We start from the raw sequence: 25959 nt of genomic DNA on the forward strand, positions 1-25959 counted from the left end.
CACTTTATTATAAAAGGTAAGCAGATTACTAACTTCCTTTAACAAATCCATGCTGACCACTAAAGAGTATTTTTCTGTTTTCAACCTAATTCTGAATCTTGGTCCTAACTAACCTCTCTAGCACCTTTCGTCATTATAAAAGGAAGGAAAGGACTCTAACACCAGACACACAGACTGGCCTATACTTCAAAGCCCTAGTCTTATCACCTCCCTTATGAATTGGAACAATTTTACCCTCTTTTCACTCCTTTGGAACTTGGCCCAGTGCAAGACGCATGTTAAAAAGATATGTAAAAGCTGTTGTTAACTCTCTGGAACATTCCCTCAAAACACATGGTGAAATAGCATCAAGTCCTACAGCCTTATTTATATCAAAGCTAAGATACATCAACACTACGACTAACCACTCTATCCTGCTAAATTAAGGTTTTGTAAGCTAAGGATACTTGGCAGTAATGGGCCTTAAAGGTAAAAGACATGAAGAAACTAATGATGATGATATTTAAATATTTAAGTTCATGTCCTTGCATTTTGTCTGGCCAGCATTTCATGATCTTTTGTCTACTTGACTGATTAATTTTTGTCCTCTCAAAATTCAAATGTACAACTAGTGTAGATGTTGCCTTAAATGCCAGTCAGTTGTTTTAGTAATTTAATTGCATATTATAATAATTCAATGATTGTACTGTGCAGGTAGAAAAGAAGAATGCATATACTAGTGTAGATTTTGTAAATACTATATGGCAAGTTAGTATTTGAATTAGGAAATGAAAATGTTAATACACACTGTGCCCATTAAATAATGAGACAAAATTCATATAACAACAGAGCAACTACAGAAAAGTGAATCATTTATTTATTTTCAGTATAATCTCCCCTTAACTCAATATGATTGCATCATTTGTACAAATTTTTTGAAACACTGCTGGTAAATGCTTAAAGGCATAACAAGTGGTTGGTCACAATCTTCTGGATGAACTCCACTGAGAATCAAACTGGCACCCTTTGAATTACATTTTCAATTTCTACCATCTTAAAAGTGCAAATCCAAAAACTCGTGTATATGACAGGTAATCATCTCCATACATCATTTGTTTGTTAAGATTGTTAAACTCCAAGCCAGAGTTGCTCAGTTTAACATAAAATTTTATCACTGTTCATTGTTCCATTTTTTAATTTGTTGATATGAGGCATGGTCAGCAAGCCCTGACTGTTATCATACTTATAGTAACAGATGCATATTTTTTATGTTTTTCTAGGCAGATGTGCAAATTTGTGTGTTTTTGCAATTTTAATATTGTTTCTCCGATGATATCTCAGTGACTGTGATGAAATATAGGCATGATTAAACATGTTGTTTCATTATTTATATGTGTTGTATTTATTCCATTAAATCTTATGAGTTCAAACCTGCATGTAAGTGTAAGTAGTCGAATGAGATGGGTTTCTATACACAGAGAAAGAGAAGAGAGGTGATTACCAGAACAGCAAAATTAAATGCCTTGGGTGAAGGAAAGAGCAGAGAATGTTGGAATTGGTAAAGACCTTGGTAGTCACATGTCATTTAGCATATAAAGAAGATTTTTATTTATGAAAGTGTTAGGATTAAGGGAGAGAAGTTTGTAGCATTGAAAGAGTTGGTTGGACCAGAAATGGTCCAACCAACTCTTTCAATACTACCAAGAAGATGTGGCTGACAGAGAAGGAAAGCTTGATAGGAATAGAATATGGAGGGTAGGACATCATCAAAAAGGACAAAAAAAAAAAAAATTTTTTTTTTCTTTCTTTTCTTAATGATAGCAGATGAATTGTCTTCTGTTAAAGTAGAGATCAAAGTGGATAATACTGACTGTAGCTATAAAGCTGTATGTAGTCAAGGTAGCCTATTTGTTGGCTTGTTAATAGGTCTGAGAATGTTGAGGAAGGAGACTGTGAGATGACTAAGTAAAGAAGATTAGCAGGTAAGTACAGAGTGATCATATCATTGGGGGGGGGAATATATAAATGTAGATTGGTATGTGGAAAGAGCATATAAACAAATAGGCAAAATGAATTTTTGGAATTGATGGAGGAAACAAGAGGAACACAGGTGTTGGACTTGGCGCAAACATTTTTGAATGTGATAGTAAATTAAGTATCCTTTATGCTTTTGATGGGTGAGAGTAATTGCATTGTTTTGACATTGGAAGTGACTAAACAAGTGTTATGCTCCATTAAAAGAGAAAATATATATGGAACTATAAAGTAGATGGAGATTGACAGACTATGGAACCAGCTAAGTAGCATATTATGTAATCAAGAATGGTAGAAAGGAGTTAGCACTTTCTTGAGGTAGTTCAAAGTCATTTAAAGACAGCTCTGTTTGATTGTATTTTCCTCTCCATAACAGCTTTTTCCTCTGTAGTTCTTGCTACTCTACAAAGGAAAAATATGTTGTGGAAAAAGTATAAACAAAAAAATAGTTGGTAGTTGTGTGAGGAATATAAGACATAGACAATTAAAAAATGTCATAATGGAGGATAAAATTCAATCTTTTCCTTCCTCCCTTCCTTATATGTTTGTTTTTTGAAAAAGAAGTTAGCATAACAAGCTAAGAGCAATCCTAAAGAGTTCTTTTGTTATGTGACTAATAGCCTGTAGGATAAATATGGGGAAATTCCTTTAATTGCTTGAGATAGAGCCAAGGTAACAGTAGCAGAAGATATAGTGGAAATGATCAATAAATATTTTGTCAGTTTATTTCATATTCTTTTCTATCAGAGGAAGTGGAATAGCATTAAGCATGATAATGGCATAATGGTGGTGTAATATGCAGGAAGGCAGAGCAAAGACAACTCCAATAATTTGTGGATTTATTTATTTATTTATTTAGCATATCATGATGCACTAGCTGTGAGGTGCATATCAACACCATCCTATTTAACCAGTAGATTGCTATTGTAGGTTGTAAAGTAGTTGCATATTTTTGTTTCTGTATAAATTGCATACATTCTCTGAATGGTTTTTTATATTGTACATGATGAAAAATCATACTTTCAACAAAGCAGAAACACATTCCCCTCTGTATGAGACTGTATGACTCACCTTTATTTGAAAAACTCAAAAGATTCTTTGCATCCTAGCTAGATGAGATTCAAACTGAGGTCTTTTCATCTAAAGAGCAACATCAATAATGAACAAACTGAGCTACAGAGGCTCTGTTTATTGGAATGGTTATAAAATAGTAAATAATCATAAATATGACAAAGCAATGGGATTGGATGAGATATTCTCATCCAGTTGACATTGTCAGCAGAATGCAGGGGAATATTTAGTTGTTTACAGATTATGTGAAGCCAGGAAGGGTTATTAGAAATAGTGCAGATGTGCCCTGCAAGAGGATTCAATAAACTGGACACATGGGGAGATAAATGGGGATATCAGTTTAATTAAGCTGAAGTCTTGAAATTTGGGATACATCAATGGGAGGCTGTTGGAGGAAGTGGGGAGGCAAGGGATCTGGGGGGTAATGATTGATAGAAACCTGAAATTGGGAACACTGCAAAGGTGGTGAAGGTAACCCAGAGGATAGAAGAGTTGTCGTTCCATTGTATAAAGCCCTGATCAGACTACACATGGACTATTGTTCTCAAATTTGGTCCCCAGGATTTGAAGGGGATAAATTAACTGTGGAAAGGGTACAGAGGCAGATAATCAAGATGGTATCAGGACTATACAGTGTTAGTTATGAAGATAGGCTGAGGGAATGTGGACTGCAGAGTTTGGTAGATAGAAGGAGAGGTGATATGATTGAGACTTTTAAACTGTTGAGAGATAGTTTCAGGGTTGACATTGGGGAGGTCTTTCATTTGGTGGAGCAGCAGGAAGGAGCGATGAAAAGTTGCCATCCCTGGAAGTTACAAAAGGAAGCTATGAGCAAGAGGGTGAGGAGTTGTTTCTTTGCATGGAGAGTTGTTGAACCATGGAATGCATTGCCTGATGAGAGTGTGAATGGTCAATGAGCTCAAGGAGTGATATTATAGACTGTGATGGGCCTCCCACAATGAGTCGGTTTGCTGAGTGCTTGTAACAGAGTACCTTGAGGAGCAAAAGATAGTGTCATCACATAAAGGTGATCTAGAAGCGTGATGGCAAACTATTGACCAATTTGTGTTTTAGGGCTAGTAGTTAAAGTGTTACAGAGGTTGGTATACAAAACTGAATTGAAGACAGCAGAAACACCTACAGAGGATATCAATTCTTTATTTCAAGGTTTCTTTATTTCAATTGCTCTACCAGTACGTGTTTAAACACAGAGGTCAAAACATGATGTTTTGACCTCTACATGAAGGTCATCATCAGGTTTTGATTTTATTTTTATTTTTATGGCACAAAGGCATCAAAGGTCATACTGCACCAGTACACAGGTTACAGCAGTACTTATGATAAATGGTTAGTAGGACAATCATAAACATCCATGCCCTTGGTGGGATTTGAATCCGCAGCCTCTTGACTGGAGACCAAATACGCTAATCACTCAGCTAACCACGTTAGCCATCATGAGAATACATACACACACACATATACACACACACACACACACACACACAAGACACATGACATTACACTTGAGTATGCTATAGTATAACTGCTTTGTTAATCATCTACTAGCTTGACATCTAGTTATAAAAAATATATAATAAAGAGATAAAATAAATAAACAAATAAAATAATAGTTTATATATAATAAAATAATATACGGATGATAGATTTTTAAAAAATGGGTGTAATGGTAACACGAATTTTTTTAAATGGGTGTAAATTTCATACAAATGGGTATATCGTTACACCAAATGCACATCTACAGTCCTGTTATCCTTTGGTTTTCTTTTTTTTTTTTTTTTATTATTATTATTGTTATTTGACACCTCCAGGAGTCCAAAGACTCATCGAGGGAGGGCACCTGCTCTACAACTGTCTCCACCATTCAATCCACCAACTGACCACAACTACACCAATACCATCTACCGCCACCACTAGTATTTCCAAAGACAATCACAAACATCCATGCCATGGATTCGAACCAGCAGCCTTTTGACTGGAGAGCGGATACTCTGACCACTCAGCCCGCCAGGCTGGCCGAGCGGTCAGCGTATTGCCATATAACATTCAGATGTTCTTCTGAATGTTATATGGGTTGCAAACAAGTCTTCCAGACTCTTGAAATTGCTAATTCATTACTCTTGTTGCAATTATGATGATTAATTACTATCTCACATGCTTTTAATTTTCTTTAAAACATCAACATATAAGAGCCACTTCACCAAATCAGGTTTTGGTGCAGCATATAGCTTTCCAGTTAATTCTGTGACAAGTTTGGAATGCATGGTTGTAAAGGCTGTTTTACCGTGGTGAAGGAATTTAATGTGATTTTTGTGTTCATCTTTTCTTATTGGAATTGTGCATCCTGTTTTTTCCCCTATTTAGGGTAAGTTGCAGGTGCACTGAATTTGTAAATCCTCTGGTGGGCAAAATAATGAAGGGGATCTTCAGATAAGCTAAGTATGCTTTTTAATTTTGCAAGAGGTTTGAATGTTGCCTTAATTTTGTATTTATTTGTGTTCTATCTATTTTTTTTTTTTTGATATTCCCCTAATGTATGGTATGGTTATTACATTTTTGTAATATTTTTTACCTTTCATAGCATTATTGTGGCAGATCTTGTGAACTATTATTGTTGTTGTTGTAGTCCTTTATAAAGTTTTGATTTATAATTTCACATTCATTCTTCAGCACCTGCTCATCAGAGCAAATTGTTAGGGCCCTATGTTTGAGAGTGCTGATGTTGGATGGTGGTACAAATCTTTGTGTATGTTTTGGCCTATATGTGTAGGTTTATGGTAGACTGTGAAGGAAAGACAGTCTGAGGGAAGATGTGATAAGTGTGGCTAGGAAAAGGAAGAGAGTTATTTTCACTCTTGATGGTGAATTGGACATGTTTGAGGTGTTTTTTTCAGATGGTTTAGGAATGTATTTAATGTTTGGTGGCCATTGGGTCAAATGGTAAATATATCATCAACATATCTGAGCCAAACTTTCATCTTTAGACTTGCTCAATCTAGAGCTCATTGTTCAAAGTCTTCCATGAACAAGATAGAACATGGCTGCACCTTATTTTTGCTGGTAAGAATAAAGTGCGGTTTTATTCTTCTTTTTTTCAAGTGAGAAGCAACTAACAGACAACTGCGAAGTTTTCCCTTAACAATGGAAAACTTCCACTTCTGTAAAAAGGCTTGAGCTGTGCCATCACACCCAAGTCAGTTGACAAATTCTACTTCACCTACCACCTACTAAATTTCGTTCTGTCGAATACAGCCGATAAAAATGGATAAAAACATCCATTACATTAAAATTATAATAAACTACTAAGTTGCAAGCTAACCAAAACCAAAGCAGAAATATTAGCACTTTAAATCTAAGAAATAACAAAGACATCATTATTACCAAGGCTGTCAAATGTAATGCTACTGTCATTCTTAATCAAGCAATTTACCTTGAAAAAAATGAACTGATTGATATCTGATCAAACATGTATCAGTTGGTTAATTACAATCCTACAAACCACATCAAAAAAAGAAAACAACAGAATTAATTAAATCCTAATAACCATGTCATTTCGACTTGGAAGATGAATAGACATGCAGGAGTATCAAAGAAAAGGGAACATATGTGGAATTATAAGGTGGGTGATTATAATAGTTTTAGATATCAATTTGGGCATTTCCATGGAGGATGGAATTGGAAAACCAGGATATCATTAGTGTTTGGGAAATTATGAAGAAATATTTATTAGCAGCAATAGTAAGCTGTATTCCACGAGTAAAGAAGCAGACACAGTTTGGTCTAAAGTGGATGACAAACAATATCAAAGAGGAACTGCACGTGAAAAAGAGATTATGGAAGAGATATAAAGAGAGGGTTGGAGAGCAGATGCATGAAGAATATAAGACTCAGGATAGGAGAGTGACTATTATGGTGAGGAAGGCAAAACTGGAATATGAGAAGAGATTGGCACTATGATCCAAAGAAAATCCTAGGGAATTTTTTGGCTACATTGCTAGTAGGAGGAGAAATGATTGTGAAAGAATGACATTGTGGGATAAAAATGAGAATAGAGTGACTGATGTAGAGGACATAGTGGAGTTGTTCAAAGTTGTTCTTGCTTCTTCTCCAGGATGAAATATTGAAGTATTTCATCCTGGAGAAGAAGGTTTTAATACTAAAGAGGTAGGGCAGGTTCGAGGTTTAGAGGTGCAAGAGGAGAGTGTTCCATATACTGAGTACTCTGGATGTCATTAAAGCTGTGGGACTGGATGGTATTTCACCACGGGGTTTTGAGAGAATGTGCTAAAGAACTGATTGAAGATGAATTTTCAATTTGACCTTTTTTCTTTCAATGAAAATCTGGTTACTGGAAAGGTACCCAAGGAATGGAAGGAGGCAGCAGACTGGAAATGTCTAATTATAAGCCAGTTTGTGTGTCATCAGTAGTTGTTAAGGTCTTGGAGAAATTAGTGAGGGCCTATATACAGTGTTGGGCGGATGAGGGTAATGTTATCCGTGAGAATCAGCATGGATTTGTTAAGGGGGTGCTCTTGCTTAAGTAATATGATTGCCATTTTTAATAAAGTGACAAGAGCAGTTGATGAGGGAAAGGCATACACTGCCATTTTTTTGGATTTTGCGAAGGCATTTGACAGGGTGCCATATGATAAGCTGATATTTAAGTTACACCACATGGGTTTAGATGCAGGTTAGTCAACTAGATTCAGGATTGGCTGTCTGATAGGTATCAAAGAGTTGTGTATGGTGGGGGCAATATCAAGGAAGCAGAATGTTACAAGTGGGGTTCCACAGGGCTCAGTACTGGGCCCTGTATTGTTTAACTTTTATATCAATGACATTGTCAATGGATTGCAAGGGGATATTCAGTTGTTTGCAGATGATGTGAAACTGAGAAGGGTTATTAGTAATAGTGCAGATGTGGCAGCCCTGTAAGATGATTTGAATAAACTGGACAGATGGGCAAATGAATGGTGGTATGTTTAATGCAGCAAAATGTAAGTTTGGGATATATCAATGGGAGGCTGCATACTCGATTGGAAGAGCTGTACTGGAGGAAGTAGGAGAGATAAGAGATCTGGGGTGGTGATTGATAGAACAGTGAAATTCGGGAGGCATATTGCAAAGGACGCTGACCTGCAGAGACAGAAGAGTTATCATTCCATTGTATAAGACCCTGATCAGACCACACTTAGACTATTGTTCTCAAATTTGATCCCCCCAGTATTTGAAGGGGATAAATTAACTGTGGAAAGGATGCAGAGGTGGATAACAAAGATGGTTTCAGGACTGTACAATGTTAGTTATGAGGATCGGCTGATGGAATGTGGTCTGCAGAGTTTAGTTTATAGATGAAGGAGAGGCGATATGATTGAGACTTTTAAACTGTTGAGAGGCAGTTACAGGGTGGACATTCGAGAGTTCTTTCACTTGGTGGAACAGCGAAAAGGAGCGATGACAAGGGGCCTTCCCTGGAAGTTATGAAAGGAAGCTGTAAGCAAGAGGGTGATGAGTGGTTTCTTTGCATGGAGGGTGGTGGAACCGTGAAATCCAGTGCACCTGCAAGTTACCCTGCATAGAGGAAAAGGATACATAATTTTCAATAAGAAAAGACAAAACCAACAACTACATTAAATTCTATCAATACAGTAAAACAGGCCTTTCCAACTATGTACTCCAAACTTGTCACAGAATTAACTGGAAAGCCACTAAGCCCTTGTACTCTACCAAAACCTGGTTTGGAAGATTTTTAAGAGAAGCATTTGAGATGCTGTCTGGAAGACAGCTTAAACAGCATTAAGTTACGCTTTCGCACAGGCCTACACATTTTACTGCATAAGTTTCCGTAACTGATAATCCTGCGGAATAGGTTGGTTGCTTCTTATTCCCAGTAGTATCCCATGTCTGTCAAAGCATGTGTTCATGGGGCTGGTTTGCCTGCTTTGCAGGAGGAAAAACCCCAGGATAAACTGGGGGGGAAAAAAAACCTGCTGTCCACGCCCAAGACCAGCTAACTTGGCTATGGCTGAGGAAGATCCTTAAGCTCCTCACATCACTGACGGGAATTGAACCTAGGACACTCTTTCCCCAGGCATATGGTTGCGAAGCGCTTAACCACTAGACTCAGTAGCAAAGTACCATATTTTTCACTTTATAAGACGTGCTTTTTTGTATACTTAAAATTTATCTGAAAATTAGGATGTGTCCTATAAGTGGAATGCATCTTATACACCAATGTGTTTTTTATGTACGTGCAGTTACGGTGCATCATCACATGTCGGTAATGTGGGATCAGTTTGAATAGTTGCACAGTCATTAACGATCACATATTTAAACTAGTCATCAATATATTCATCTCATCTTCTTTTTATCCTCTTTTACCTTGCAGTGCTGAGGGTTTATTAATCATCGGACCTCAAACTGTTCACAGGATATGGTGGTCAGCCCTATGCCCCAGTGTATCCTATGTCTGTAGTGTTGAGTTCTCAAGGCCAGTTTGCCTGCTTTTGTGGGATGAAAAACCCCCAGGATAAACTGGGGGGAGGGGAACCCCACTGTCCACGCCCAAGACTGGCTAACTTGGCTATGGCTGAGGAAGATCCTTCGGCTCCAATCGTCTCTGATGGGAATCAAACCTAGAATACTCCTTCCCCAGGCATACAGTTGCAAAGTGCACAGCACTAGGCTAACCATGCAGACTCATCAATACATTATTATATTTAATTTTTTTTTTATAACCATGGATTCTATGAAGCAGACACAGCTATATGACTGCATTTAAGCATTGTGTGATTGAATACACAAAAAAGAATGGCAATAGGGCAGCAGAGTGGCACTTTGAGCCTCTGTCTATAGAAAAAAAATGGTACAAACCTGGAGTAAACAAGAGTAGCAGTTGATAGAAGCAAATTCTAAAAAATGCAATCTCTGTAGAAAACTGGAAAAATGGCCATTAAATGAATTAAAAACTTGGGTAGTGTATCAAAGAAGATTGGGTTGCTTATATCTATAAAAATGATTATTCAATGAGCAAAATTATTGGCAGCAGACAGAAATGTTATCAATTTTACAGAGTCGCCATCATGGCTTTAGATTTATGAAGAGAAATGATTTATACATGCATACAGAAATGAAGATATCACAAAAAATGCCAGACAAATTTGAAATAAATTATTGAGTTTCGCAGATTTATCACAAATGCTAGAAAACAAGACAGTTTTGAAATTAATATTTACATGAAAAATCTGATGAATAATTTGTGCAGCTTAATACTGTGAAGAAATTTTTTTTTTCCCAAAAAATTTGACATGAAAAATACAATGTGTCCAATACAGCAGTGAGTCTAATAAGGCAAAAAATACAGTAATTGCTATAACTTGTATGTTTTTGTCTCCGTAAATTCGACACAAAGAAAGAGGATATCAGTGGATTTGTTTAAGTGTGGTCTTTAACAACCCTTGCTGTCCTGTTTCCAGTTTTGATTATATATATATATAATTCAAAGCCTTTGAATCTGCATTCTGATTTTTAATTTTATGAATAGTCAGACGGCTACAAATGTATAGCATGAATTATTACTAATAATTTCTCTTTTCTTTGTGTTTTAAACTTTAAGTTACCTGTTACCCCTGAAGATGCAAGTCAAACGACTTATGAAACTTGTCGGGTCTTTTATTAATTCATTGTGTTTTATATAGCTTATTAAAAAAAAAAATGTGGTCCAATTACCGGAATATACCATGGGAACCTCTAAACCACAGAAACCTCCACTTACAAAGAAAGACTGTTCTTTGAATCTGCATCTGCACTCAGGAATCAACCTAATTTAAACAAATACGGTTGCATTAAACTTCCCAAATTTTGGGAAACATTAATTATCAGAGATCCCTCTTTACATCCTAGGCCACCTGCAAATGCCCATAGAGGGTGCACCACCTCAACACACAGATGTCTTCTACATCTGTGTGTTGAGGCTTAAGTGCTGTGAAATATTAGAAGTATTAAAATTAGTTTTAATCCTTTCTCAGTGCTGATAATATTCCATTAAACCTCCAGCATGAATTCTTCACAGCACTTAAGCCTCAACACACAGATGTAGAAGACATCCTTTCCAACCACCTTGGTGAAGAAGAAGAGGAAGAGGTGGTTGAAGAAGACTGTGATCAAGAACCTACCGTCCTTACTAGTAAGAAAGCAATGGACGCTATCTCTGTTTTGAGGCGGTATATTACAAGTGCATCAGGAGACGATGGGGCATTTAATGTCTTATACACTGTGGAGAGGGAGGTAGAACTTATAAGAGTGCAGAAAAAGCAAAAACAATCAACAATTAGCAATTTTTTTTAAAATAGATAAACGTAAGTAATTGTAAATTCATTTATTTTCAGTTATTAAATTTTGTAATCTAGTATGTAGAGTCACATACTAGCAGTAAGTCATCTTTTAGCCTTTTTTTAATATTTTTTACATTTCCTGCTATTTACACTTTTTTTCTATCAGTTCCCTGGAAAGTGTAAAAAAGGGGTTTTACTGTGTGTGTGTGTGTATATATATATATATATGTGTATATGTGTGTATATATATATATATATATATATAATAGGATGACAAACAGTATTAGACCAATTTTGGATATGAAATTTAGCTGGCTGAGACATATCAGCAATGTTCTTATAAAGGATCCAGATCTTTTCAACTCAAAGGCATTATTAATACTAACTGAGTCTGCATGAGGACATTGTGATTAGTTGTGATTTCAAGTTCTTATGAGATGCATTTATAGTCTCGGTTGCCTCATTCTTTAATTAAATCATTTCAAGCTATTTCTATAAAATGATATAAATACTTTGAGTAACATAAAATAATTATAATATTCATTAGACATTAACTGTTTTTGAATGATTATGTATCTATCGTGTAAATAAAATTCTTATTATATTTTTCAGCTTTAGCTGGTGTTTTGCCTTATCTTCCAGTATATGCCAGTCAGCTGGGAATTTCAGAAATGCATATAGGTTTTCTTTATACCATTATGCCCCTTCTTGCCATGGTGGCAAAGCCATTTTTTGGGGGTATTGCTGATCATTACAAGAAAATTAAAACGCTGTTTATAGTTTTTCTTATAACGATTACTGTTTCGTATCTTCTCTTGACTATAATACCCAAAATGCACACATATTCAACAACAGGCAGCAGTAAGTATGGAATTCAGTTAAATTGTATAGATACAGAAGCAAAAATTGAACTTCGCGGTTCTTCTAATATCACTTGCATGTCTTTAATATCAGAAAAGGAAGTAAATTGCATTATGAAATGTGTTATATGTGAATTAGATGTGAATAAGGGTAACAGTAGTTTCTGTATTCAGCACATTAAATATACTATGGCCTTGCAACCTAGCCAGAAATCTTTACCATTTTCAAATCATACAATGTGGGAAATGGTTGTGAGAGAAGCAGAATATGAAAAGAATATAAAAAACACATCATGCAACTATCTTCAGAAACAAAACTGCAATCTTGTGTGTGATCCCGACTTAAATGAGTGTTTTCACATCAACAGTGATACAATAGAAAATAAGTTATTGTATAGCATTCCACAGTTCTGGATATTTTGCATCTTCGCTGTTATTGCCTGGATATCAACTGGAGTTGCTGTTTCTCTTTCAGATGCTCTATGTTATGAAATTCTGGGTACAGACATGCATCTTTATGGTAAGCAGCGATTGTGGGGTACTGTAGGATGGGGTGCATTTGGAGCTTTTACTGGATACCTGAATCAGTTGATTACAGAAAAATTGTCATATGATGTGTACTATCCTGGATTTTATTTATTTGGTGGACTGATGATGGTTGATTTACTTATCATGTGCAGAATTTCAGTAAATAGTACATCTAAATCTAAGAACATTCTCAAAGATGTAGGTTTGCTCTTCACAAAAGTAAGAGTTGTGATATTCATTTTTGCAGTATTCTTTATTGGTGCCTTTACTGGCATGCTTTGGTCTTACCTGTTTTTATATATGAAAGAATTAAATGCTACACAAATAGTCTTAGGACTAATTTCTGCTGTTCAGTGCTTTATTGGAGAGCTGCCATTTTTCTTTTTTGCTGGATGGATAATCAAAATGCTTGGTCATGTAAATACAATGACATTAAGTTTGGTAGCATTTGGTATCAGATATATTTGCTATTCCTTACTCTATGATCCATGGCTTGTATTACCAATAGAACTTTTTCAAGGACCAGCATTTGGTGCATTTTACGCTGCAATGACATCCTATGCTAGAGTTGCAGCTCCTCCAGGAACTGAAGCTACAATGCAAGGTATTCTGGGAGGTACATTTGAAGGATTAGGTAAGTTAAGATCTGAAAATTGCCTTAATTCAATTAGTATGTTTGATTATTATCAATATTTAATCTAACTCAATAAATTATAATTTATAAAATAGTTTAGACAAAGAAGAGGTTTATAATACCATACGTTATTAAATTTTATTTTATACTATATGGATAAACTTAGGAAATTCTTTCATATATTAGTGAAAATAAAGTAGATATAATTACTGAATGTGTAGAAGGGTCAGGATCTATCTGATCAATGAGATTTCTTACTTTTCAACCTTCTAAATCAGTCTGATTTCCTTTAAATTCATAGCTGTATTCTCCATTGCAGATCAGTTGTTTTATTTCTAATCCATATGTTTTTTCCAGAAAATCTTAGCTAAGTTGCTGATGTGTGTTAGTTGTTCTCTAGAAAATAGACGTTTTTGTTTTCCTGTCTATTTTCATATTTTTTTTTTTATTGGGTCATGATCTGCATGTTGCTTATTTAGACATAAGGTTAAATATAGCTTTCTTTAATGAAAGTGGTCCATATGCAACTGCTTTATAATGGTTTTAATAGATTACATAAGCAAAACTGTAAAGAAGTATAATGCAACTTTACTTAAAAGAAGTAAAGGTGTATTATGAATATTTTGCCTTCAGTTATAAGGCAAATATAACTGAAAATAATATAAAATACAAATCAAGGTCACAGCAATTACAATGTGATCATGAAGGCTCAAAATGAAAATTTATGACTTCTGCATTGATTCAGCCTTGATATCCTGACTGATTTCCAGATGAGACTGAAAAAAAACCTCTGTGAAGAGAATAGAGCTATACACAATACCACAGAACACTGGTTTCAGAACTCTGACAAATGCTTAATAGGGCTGTGAACAAAGTTAAAGAACAAAGCACAACACTGACTCTTAAGCCAAACTGTAGAGTTGAAATCCCCATCAAAACCAACAGGGAGATGAAACTTCATTTCTTAGATAAGGACGAGATGCTCTGGAAAAGGAAGAAACTCTGTGCACAGATGTAAAACCATCCCACTAATCTACAGCAAACATAGTCTGGTTTACTGCAGCTCAGACAAACGTTGAAGCTTTTTGCTGACAGCCTAGAGAAGCATTGTAGTCCAAACTACACCCACATGGATCTTGACTTCAAATAAAGTACACACCCACCTTATATTGGAGGCTTAATGGATTGTATACAGCACTCAGAAAGGATTAAAACAGAATTTAATACTTCCTATATATTTCATCTCAGTAAATGAGACATCTTCAGGGATTACAAAAAAACTAATGTAACATCAAAAACAAATAACACACAATACTAAGCCCAACCATGTGGGTGACACTAAAGTCCTATCTAGGTGGAGCACCCTCTAAGGGCGGTTGTAGGTGGCCTGGAATGTAAAGTGGGACCTCTGGTGATAAGCATTTCCCAAATCTTAGGAAGCTTATTGCAACCATATTTGTTGAGATTTGGTTGGTTCCTGAGAGCTGCTGCTGATTCTAAGAATAGTCTCTCTTTATTGAATTTGCTGTGGTGGAGCATGGTGGTTTTTTTCAATGAGAAAAAAAATTTTCTCATTAAAAATTTCTCATTTTCTCATGGAACAAAACCACCATGCTCCACCACAGCAAATTCAGAAAAGAGAGACTGTTCTTAGAATCAGCAGCAGCTCTCAGGAACCAACTAAATCTCAACAAATATGGTTGCATTAAGCTTCCTAAGATTTGGGAAACGCTTATCACCAGAGGTCCCACTTTACATTCCAGGCCACCTACAACTACCCTTAGAGGGCGCTCCACCTAGATAGGACTTTAGTGTCACCCATGTGGTTGGGCTTAGTATTGTGTGTTATTTGTTTTTGATGTTACATTAGTTTTTTTTTGTAATCCCTGAAGATGTCTCATTTACTGAGATGAAATATATAGGAAGTATTAAATTCTGTTTTAATCCTTTCTGAGTGCTGTATACAATCCATTAAGCCTCCAATATGATGTCCTCACAGCACTTAAGCCTCTACACATGGAGTACACACCCACATATGTTGTACACTAAAATACACAGACTGCAAAAACCTGCTCAGGTACATGAAATCATCACAAAAAACTTAAGAATAGGAATGCACTGGGCCTAGATGGAATTTCTATCAAAATCATCAAAACTCTGCTGCATATGACCATAATGCACATTTTTGGTATTATAAATGCAGTATTAAGGTATCACTATTTCTGAGAATGATGGAAAGTAGTTAATGCAGTCTTAATCCCCAAACCAGAAAAAAAACAGTACAATTCTCTAAAACTTTCACCAAATCAGTCTGCTGTCCTGCTTAAAAAAAATAGCCCAAGTGGATAATACTGCGGCCTAATACTGCAGAAAGTCTCTAAAGAGTTAAATCTCATCCCTGATGAGCAGTTTGAATTCTGGGAGAACCACTCCAGTAAACAACTTCTCTGAATTGTGAAAAACATCAGCAGAGGGTACAATTGATGCAGCACATTGGGACAGTCTACTTGGGTGTTGTCAAAGTATTCAACGAAATATGGCAGAACGAGCTTCTTTTCAAGCTTCGGGAGGCCAGATTCCCTTAGACTGGTTAAACTTACTAAAGAGAATTAGATCATTTGAATGCAAAATCACAGCAGGCATTCCCTCAGAGCTCTCTATTCTCTGAGGATGGGATGTCAACTGTGGATGGGATGTCAACCATCTACGTGGTTGACATCCCATCCACAGTTGTCACACAATGATCCTATACGCAGACAACTGCAGTAATAGTATGCTCCCTCTGACTTAGATTAGCAACTGAAAAACTTCAAAATGCAATCTTGGAATTACAATGGTGTTTCAAAAAATAGTGAATTGAAGTCAGTGCAGATGAGCATCCCCAGAGTGTGACATGTTTAGCACTCCATTCCATGGCAATCAGTAGCCAAATACTTAGGGTAGAACAATTAAATAAATGGCTTCACTTTGTGACTCATGTTGATCATGTTTGCTAGTAAACAAATAGGGTAACAGAGCAGCTATACAGCTTACTCATCTGACGTAGATAGCTAAGCATGGAACTTATCTACTCCTATATAAAATGCTGATCAGGCTGGTCCTAACATATAGCTCATCTGCCTGGAGTCACACAGTAAATTCACACGTTAACAAACTACAGATAATCTAAAACAGACATTTATGAATAGCATTCAATGCACCATGGTTCGTAAGAAATGTGTAGCTTTGCTAAGAAGCTGGTATCCCTGAGATCAAAGCTTTCCTATGAAAAGGGCTGTAAAATTCTTTGCAAATGACCCCCTCCCCATCCACCTTAACCCATTAATCTGCCAAGTGTAGGCTAAATTGAGTGTGATCCTGCAAAATGCAAACTTCCCAAAACCATATTGAACAGGTAAGATTTTGCAACTCACTGCCAGAAGCCCAAAATCAGAAAGCTAAAAGCTTAATAATATCCAAAGTCTCTTGTGATTTGTTACCTAGTGGTAGATTATAATGAACAAAGATCTGTGCACAAGCATCCCACAAAAACTGCACCAAACAAGTAAATTAGAAAAAAACTTACTGGGAATAGCACACAATGGGCAAGCCAAGTGTTCAATAATCACCCTTAGTCTGACAATTTCTTTGCAGATCAGATAAAGAGATAAGACACCACAGGTCTAATCAATCCATCATGCCAGAACAGTTATCAATTTTCTTTAACCTTGGTTAGACTTCCACTATTGAGACTAATGGCCTTTATAGGATACTGAGGCATTTGATGTAAAGTCAAACAGCATCTGTATACAAATAGTCTAGTTGTGAGATATTTCATGTGCTAACTTTGGTAATAATGTAAGGTGTCTTATATTATTATATTATGGTTGCTTATATTATAAGGCTAACTTTGACAATAATATAAGTTGCCAAAAGGTGTCACTAAGTGACACCTTTTGGCAACTCATATATGAAAATATGACTTCTGCAGTACTTCAACCTTAGTATCACCTCTGGTCTGGCTCCGACTGAAGAGACCTCAATAAAGTTGAAACCGGTCTGGGTAGTGAATCTTCCCATAATCCATAGCATTATACACATCTGCAAAGAGATGTGCATTGCACTGTGGGATACTAAGGCAAGTGATGTGAAGTCTTAGTTTTCTTATACGAGTTGCCCCAGTCCTGAAAATACTTCAGGCAGAAACTTTGTTTGCTTCCACTTGGATAATGGATTAAACCAAGTATATAATTTTTTTGTATCTTTAACATATCAGGTTGATAGCTAACTTGTTTTTCTGTTTTTGCCATGTCTTCTTCTACAGTGAGCAAGAAGACATGGCAAAAACAGGTGTTGCATTAACTGATTGGCTTCAGGTATCAGGGGATAGTATCTATGTGAAGATACTATCTATATAGCATTAGATGAGCTTAACGCAGGAATTACATCCCCTGTCCAAAAAAGAAACTGAACTTTTGATAGAAAATAAAACACAGGCCAATTATAATTATTCAAATAATTTATTTCAATCAATATAATTCCCTCAGCTTCGATATAGCGTTTGGCATGGTCAATTAATTCGTTAAATAAGTTTTTTATATTGGTTTTTGGGATACTGTTGAGGATCGTGGTTACTGCCACTTGAATGTTTTCAATGGTGTTGTATCGCTTTCCTTTCATCGGCAAATGAAGTCGGGGGAAGAGAAAGAAGTCACAGGGTGCTAAATCAGGTGAATACGGTGAGTGATCCAACACACAAACTTGGTTTTTGCTCAAAAACTGTCTCAGTGTTCGAACAACGAGATGGTGTATTATCATGCAAAAGTGACTAGCTGCCTGCATTACGATATTCATGCCGTATGCGACGAAGTCTCACTATCAATCGCTTCAGAACTTTGAGATAAAACTCTCCGTTTGGGCAGGCGGAATGAATTCTTTGTGGATAATGCCCTTGGAATTGTAGCAACAAATCAGCATTGTCTTTACTTTTGACTTCTCCAAGCGACTTTTTTTTTTTTTCGGATGCCCCTCTTCTGATGGTCTCCATTCAGCACTCTGGCACTTTGTTTCAGGCTCATACTCAAAACACCTCGTTTTGTCACCAGTAATGATCGTTTCAAGGAAGTTTGAGTCCTTATGAGTGGTTTTAATGATGTCCTTGAGTGTTCAATGCGATACGTTTTTTGGTCGTCGGTCAACTTGTGGGGAACAAATCGCGAATTCAATTTACGAAGGCCCAAACTCTCGGTCAAAATGTTGTGCACAGTTGATTTTGGAATCCCAATTCATCTTCAATCAATCACATGGACGATTTTGTTGATGAAATCATGCATTTTTTGGATGTTAACTTCGCTCAGTCCAGTTTTTGGACGGCCCAACTTTTCATCGTCTCACAACCACTTTGAAATTGCTTAAATCACTCATAAACTTGAGTATGGGATAAGCATTCATCACCGTATGCTTTTTGAAGCATTTGATGCGTTTCGGTAAAGCTTTTACCAAGTTTAACACAAAAGTCAATTGCAGCTCTCTGTTTGAAACTCATTTTCCGGCTGTTCGTCAAAACACACTGTCACTCTTGGCACTATAACTTGACTTCTAATGAAACAAATGTCAAAAACGGTAGACACAACACTAATGAAGGTTGCCACTTTCGACAACAAAAAGATACAACAGGTGGAGCCACTAGTTTCTTCTATTTTCAGAAAGTTCGATTTCTTTTTGGAAAGAGGGTGTAGGGTAGGTGGTAGATGGATAAGTAATATGAGGTACATTGATGATACAGTATTCTTTTGTAACGACAAGGAAGAACTAGGAGAAATAATCCTTGACATTGTTAATAACATCAGCAAGAATAGAGGATCCCGTAGCAAGACAGAGATTATGGTTCTTAAAGGAAATACAGACAGGGAAGCTTCTGAGAACCATAATTTCTGCCTGCATCATAATAAAGAAATAATTGAGGAAGTCAGCAAATTCGAGTACTTGGGATCTATCATTAATATGAAGAATTGCTGTTCAGAAGACATCAGAAGAAGATTAGGAATGACTAAAGCAGCAGTTAGAAACTTGTCTAAAATCTGGAAGATAGATCTATCGTCACAGGAATAAAGCTTGAGGAGTCTGGATGCAACTGTTTTTTCAATAGCAACTTATGGATGTTGAATTTGGAACCTAAAGCAGTCTGATATGAAAAGGATTGCTGCTTTGGAGATATGGTGATACAGGAGAGTGTTGAGATTTTCAAATACTAAAAGGCAGACCAAAGGATGGGTGTTAGAAAGGATCAGTAGAACTTTAAAACTCCTTAAAGGTTGACAGAAGAAAGCTGAAATACTTTGGCTACACTATAAGAATAGAAAGAGTATTTCTCTAAACAGTAATAAATAATGAAATCCTTGGAAAAAGAGGAAGTGGTAGACCCTCAATGAGATGTATGGTTGGAGTGTGTCTGTAGTGACTAGTCTTCAGAGAGTTGAAGCCTCCACAACAGGACTACCTGGTGCAGACTGATATGGCACACACACACACCAAGGAGCAAAGTGACCATATGATATTTGATAATGTCTAATGAACCTGTGGATGGATGGGATTCCATCTGCCCCTGGTGCCGTATTGTTGTTAACTTCCTAACTGCTCTTTCAATGTCATGCCTAAGTAGGTGGTTCTAAATCAAAATTCTCATAATAAGAGGGCTCTTAGCAGGAGAATTTTGTACTCTTTCCAGTACAAAATTTACTCTACTCTTTCCATCTGTTTTTGATTTCCAGTTCTTCTGTTAGTACTGCTTTGTTCCCATCTTTGATAACATTCAGTTTTGACTTAAACTTGGGCTTAAAGTCATGAACTAACCAAAACCTTCTTTTATAATTGTGTCTCCAATCTGTAACTTGATCTCTTTACATTCCTTAGTATAACAATGTTCCTTTTCTTTCCTGATAGCTTTCCTAATTGCCTATATTCTTCAGTCTCAGTGCCTTTTTGTTTCTCCAACTGCATGTTTCATTGATCAGATCTCATGTTGAATCCGAGCTCCATGAGTCTCTTGATTTTTTTAATTTGGCTTTGATACTTCTTGGCTGTATCCTGTGCTATAACTTTGACTCCTTTCCACAACATTTTAGGTCTGTTTTCCTCACTGCCCTTCAAAAGTGCACCCCACTGTGAACCCACTAGGGATTACTCTGACTTCACATCAAAGATGCTCATATTCTGTTCGTGGAGTGTCAGGATGTAATCAATCTGGGCCTTGAAATATGAATATTAGATGTCTAAGTATAGGTGCATCATGTGTGCTTCTGGAATCAGGTATTGGTAATAATTAATCTGTTAGTATTGGCCCAAGCCTGTCATACTTGAATCAGCTTTCATACTCTTCCTCACATTTGCATTAAACTCTTCTAAGATGAAGGCATGTGGAAAGGCATATGTGTTCACAGGACATGTTACTTATTTTTAATGGTATAGATGACAACACAGAAAGATAAGAAAATAATATTTATTAACTTTGCTGATATTTTGCTGGTATTATATCCAGCATCTTCAGATAACAGAAACAGTTTGTCACAGTATGTGAAATAACAACAATTTGGTATAACAGTGGGACTAGTTTAAAAAAATTGTAATGAATAACACAAGGAACTAAAGTCCTAATTAGGCACCATCTATGTTGAAAAAAGAGAGAAAACAAATATTAATTAGATTTTAAAATTACTGTTTCCCAGATTTTTGGTAAATTTATACAGCCAAGTATGGCGGCATAAATTTACCAAAAAAAAAAATACATCAAAATTTCTGTTGATTCCAAAAACAATCTCTCTGACTTATGACTTCTATGGCAATTTTGTTTTTTTCAATTGATCCTCTGCGAAAGGCATAGTCTGCTAGACCTGACTTGCCATAACGATAGTGCCAGATGTATTTTTTATGTTCACCAAGGTAGATGTCAACTGTTCTTCCTGTCTGTCCATAGTAAGCCTGTTCACAAGAACAGGGCACTTCATAAACTCCTGGATGTGATAAAGAAGTGAGTTTGTCCTTAGGTGAATGGATGAGAGTTGCCAATTTGACATAAGGTTTAAATACAGTGCATAGCTAATATTTATTGAAAACTCTAGATATCTTTTTAGATGTGCCTTGAATGTATGGGATGGTAACAGTTTTGCTGCAGTCTTGTGTGGTGGGCAATGGAGGGAATTTTGGGGATTGGTTAGTATTTTTTCTATCCTGTGAGATTATAGCCATTGGCTAAGAAGGTGTGATGTGAGTGAGTTCAGCAGTAAGAGCATTGTCATTGGAACAAATTGCTCTAGCTCTGTGAGTTAGTGTTTTTAGGATACCATACTGTTGAGCTGGATGATGGTGTGATTGTTTGTGCAAATATCTCCCTGTATGTGTGGATTTTCTATAAACAGAAAAAGGTAAGGAACCCTCTGGAAGCTGTGTGATTAGTGTATCCAGGAAGAGCAGATAGTCATTAGCATCCTGTTCCATTGTGAAGTGGATTTTAGGGTGTTGGCTATTTCAATGCACTAAAAATGTATCCAATGTATCTGAACCATGTGACCAAATAGCAAACACATCATCAACATATCGTAGCCAAACCACTGGTTTGAGAGAGTAGCTGTATTCATAGCTAGTTTTTCCAAGTATTCTATGTAGAAATTGGCTAAAGTGGGGAGCCCACTGCTGTCCCATCTAGTTGTTTATATATCTTCCCTTTCCATGTAAAATAACCTACATGTATGTACTGTAAATTTAAATAGTTCAAGTATATCAGGGGGAAAATGTGACTTCAGTAAATCCAGGGTTTCAATTAACAGTACATTTGTAAATAGTGAAGTGATATCAAAACTAATCGTTACATCTGAACTTTTTAAGATATGGCTTTGTAAAATAGTTTTTAGGTGAACAGAATTTTTAACCAAGGAGGGTGAATTATTTGTGAGGTTGGCTAGTAATTTAGCTAAATGTTTAGCAAGTTTGTATGTGGGACTGTTTATACTATCCACAATAGGGCGTAGGGGTGTACGTGTACCTTGTTTGTGAATTTTAGGTGCTCCATATATTATAGGTGTTTTAACATGAAAAGACTTGAGTTTGTTAACTGTTTCTTTTGGCCAGGAAGTGACTTTTTTTCAATAATTTGCAAACTTTATTCTTTTGATAGTGAGTGGGATCACAATCTATAATTTGGCATGTAAACTGGTCTTATAAAAGTGTGTGCTTTTTGCTTCCATATTCAGTTAAATTCATCACCACAGCTGCATTACCTTTGTCTGCTTTAGTTATAACAATATGGTTATTACTGTATAGTTCTTTTAAAGCACTGATTTCCTTTTATGGGATATTGTTCTTGGGAGGCATGAAATGGATTAGGATGTTGGCCACATCCAAATGAATGTTAGGCAGGTCGTATATTCCTTGTTCAACGGAAGTCATTATTTTGGCTTTTTTGGAACTTACTTGGGAGTAATGGCAATATGATGATGACAATGCTCTTTACTGTTGAACTCACTCATGTTACACCTTCTTAGCCAATGGCTGTAATTTCCATAGGATTGAAAAATATACTAAATGAGTGCTCAATAAATATCAGCTACATATGGTATTTAAACCTTATGTCAAATTGGCAACTCTCATCCATTCATTACCAAATTGTTGTTGGTAATGAATGGATGAGAGTTGCCAATTCATTACCAAATTGTTGTTGTTTCATATACTGTGACAAACTGTTTTTGTTCTCTGAAGATGCTGGATATAATATCAGAGAAATATCAGCAAATAAGTTAATAAATATTATTTTCTTATCTTTCTGTGTTGTTGTTTAAGATGAAAAGTACCTCTCTCTTCTTGGTAGGCAGTCCAAAACAGTCTATAGGTTTTCATAGATTTCCTCACTCTTTTCAATAGGCCTATCTATGTATGGGTGCATAAACAACCATGATTGACACATCGGTAGGATAAGCCTTAAGTCCATTAAAAGGTATCCTACCATTTGTGATTATAATCAATATTCTTTCCTAAACTTTCCATAGTACCAGAGCTACCTTGTGCGCTTTGAATTACTGTAAATGAACAACTAATTCACCATCCTCTCTTCTGAAATGACCTTCTCCACTCCATCTGGTCTCTGTAATTACCAGGATGTCAATTCTGTACCGCTCTCTCTTTAGACAATGTCAAGAGTGCCCATCTGTAGCCCTCGTACATTCCCTGTCTTCTGCATTTCTCGTTCACAGTAAGAGTAACTGATTTGCACTAGAGGTTGTGATATACTTCTGGAACAGGACTCTGTGCCTAAACTCTGAACATGGCTCTGATTATTCTGCATGACAGCCAATGCAACATGAGATTTATTATAAGGCAGAGCCATATTAGGATTTTGGAGTGAAATCGCTGAAGAAAATGTCGGGTTGCATGGATCCTTTCCAAAATCGAAGGAGAAGTGAATTTTGTTCGTAATTCATCCCACATGGACTAGACAGGATGAGACTTCAGCCTACTAAGTAATGTAAACCTGGGAGAGAAGGCAAACTCCCACTGCATGAAATAAAAAGAAATAATAAAATGGGAAAGATTCACTCTCCTAGCTCTTGAGTACTCTAATGGCATTGCAGTAGGGGGAGCAAGAAGAAGAAACGAAAGGAAGGAAGGAAAAAGAGTAGGTACCTGTCTACAGGTAATATACCAGGCATGGATCCAGCATCACTATCTTGAGTTTTCCCCTCCCATACTTACAAAAGTGTGAGCCCCTTGAAGTAGATAGTTTGATGGCTGACTTTTTTTTTAATCCCTTTACTGCAGCAACCATGATTGATGGTAATTACATTTACATTTGTATCCCAGAAACATATGTAATCTGTAGGTTACATTTGTTTATGGGATACATGCTAAAAAAAAGTCTGTACCATTCATATTCTAATGGCTAAATGCAGTCACTTGGAAGAATACAATGCCCTTCAGCTGAAAACACTTGAATTTCAGCAGGGATGTAGGTAATATGGCATCAAAATAATGATCCTCAAAGCTGATAAAGAAAACAGTAGTATTTGCAATAGTAATCAGCTCAGAGGAGTTTTATATTGTTTCTACTAAGTTGAACAATATACTACTGCTTGCTGGGAAAGATTTACACTTAGAAGGGATATTTTGTTCCGAAATATGAGTTGTTACTATTTTCATTTAATTTAGATATTATTTTCATTAGAGATGAGGAATATTAAAATAAAATAAAAAAAATTCTTTTACTTAAAATGCAAACTTCATTCTCACTGAGTTTGAAAATTATTAACAGGATATAATTATCTTTCTAGTAGATAGATGGTAAGTTTTGTTTAATGTAGTGGTGGTGAATTTATTATATTTAGCATTATGATTATGCTGTGAACATTTGAAAGTTTTAGCAAACTGAGTAGGTGTTTGTTGTGTGCATGTTTCGGTTTTCTTGTTTCATATTAGCTAAGAAAGCTCAATTTTCACATAAATGGAAATGAGTTATTTCCACATAAAAGTATAATTCAGTTGTTGGATGTTTCAGATGTATTCCTCCACTTAGGCTTGATTATCATAAATTATGTTGGTCTTATGTGTGTTGAAAGAGGTATTTAGCAGATACATAATCAGAAATCACTGTTTTTCTGCTTTAGTTTTATGTTCTTGACTGTTTGTTGCATTGGTTTACAGATTCAACAGTGAGCCATATTTGAAAGTATTATGCTTCACACTTGATGAATAAACCGATTGAAAAGTTGTCATGCTGCAATTTGAATTGCCTTCATGTGTTAATTTGTTTATTTTTCTATAGGTATGGCTGTGGGAGGCTTCCTGGGTGGTGCTGGATTTGCTGTGTATGGTGGTAGACGAACTTTTTTCATTGCTGGAATTGTTGCACTTGTTTGTGGTGGTTTAAATTTTTTAATACATTTGTTTCTCCTTTATAAAGAAAGAAAAACAGAAAAAGGTAATTAATATTTGTATTATAAATTAGTAATTGAAAATAGCGATTCTTTACTATTAAACATTTTTACTAGCATCACATCATATCATGGAACTAGGCTTTCACTTGGACAATACACACAAAAAAAACTTCTTATTATTAAGGAGTGAGTAAAAAAAGAAAGAAAGAAGGAATGAGTTCTGATTGATAAATACCAGGTTTTTAACTTGTATACAAATTACAGGTTGTTCAAGGAATCCTAGAGGTTATACGCTCACAGGGCACATTAAATAGAAATCAAGAGATGATGCTTCACATCTGGAAGTCATGAATTAACATTTGTAACATTAAAGACCTGTTTTCTATGCCAGCAATCACATACAGAGTTTACACAACAGTGGAGAGACAGCACGTAGCATGCCTAATGATACTTGTAATTAGATTATCATTCTAGTCTTTTCAACTTACAGATATTAACTGCTGTTGGAAATCATTTAATTTTTTGTTATTTTTTTATTTGTTAAGCAACCTTCCGATGATGTTGTTAGCCATATAGACAATGAAACATGTAGAGGAAATACATCT

The 25959-nt window shown here is 36.0% G+C and overlaps 1 protein-coding gene across 1 annotated transcript in view; it reads left to right on the forward strand.

The window, feature by feature from the left end:
• Positions 1 to 25959, forward strand: part of LOC150100226 (major facilitator superfamily domain-containing protein 6-like) — a 74461-nt gene that overhangs the window by 38975 nt on the left and 9527 nt on the right. The window contains exons 3-4 of the mRNA XM_090402465.1: positions 12048 to 13457; positions 25243 to 25398. Coding sequence (XP_090258591.1) covers positions 12048 to 13457; positions 25243 to 25398 — 1566 coding nt within the window. The remainder of the gene's footprint in view (positions 1 to 12047; positions 13458 to 25242; positions 25399 to 25959) is intronic.

This window comes from Typopeltis vanoorti, chromosome 13, assembly GCF_054136105.1.
Source record: "Typopeltis vanoorti isolate ZY-2024b chromosome 13, IOZ_Tvanoo_1.0, whole genome shotgun sequence".
In the NCBI taxonomy this organism is placed as follows: domain Eukaryota; kingdom Metazoa; phylum Arthropoda; class Arachnida; order Uropygi; family Thelyphonidae; genus Typopeltis; species Typopeltis vanoorti.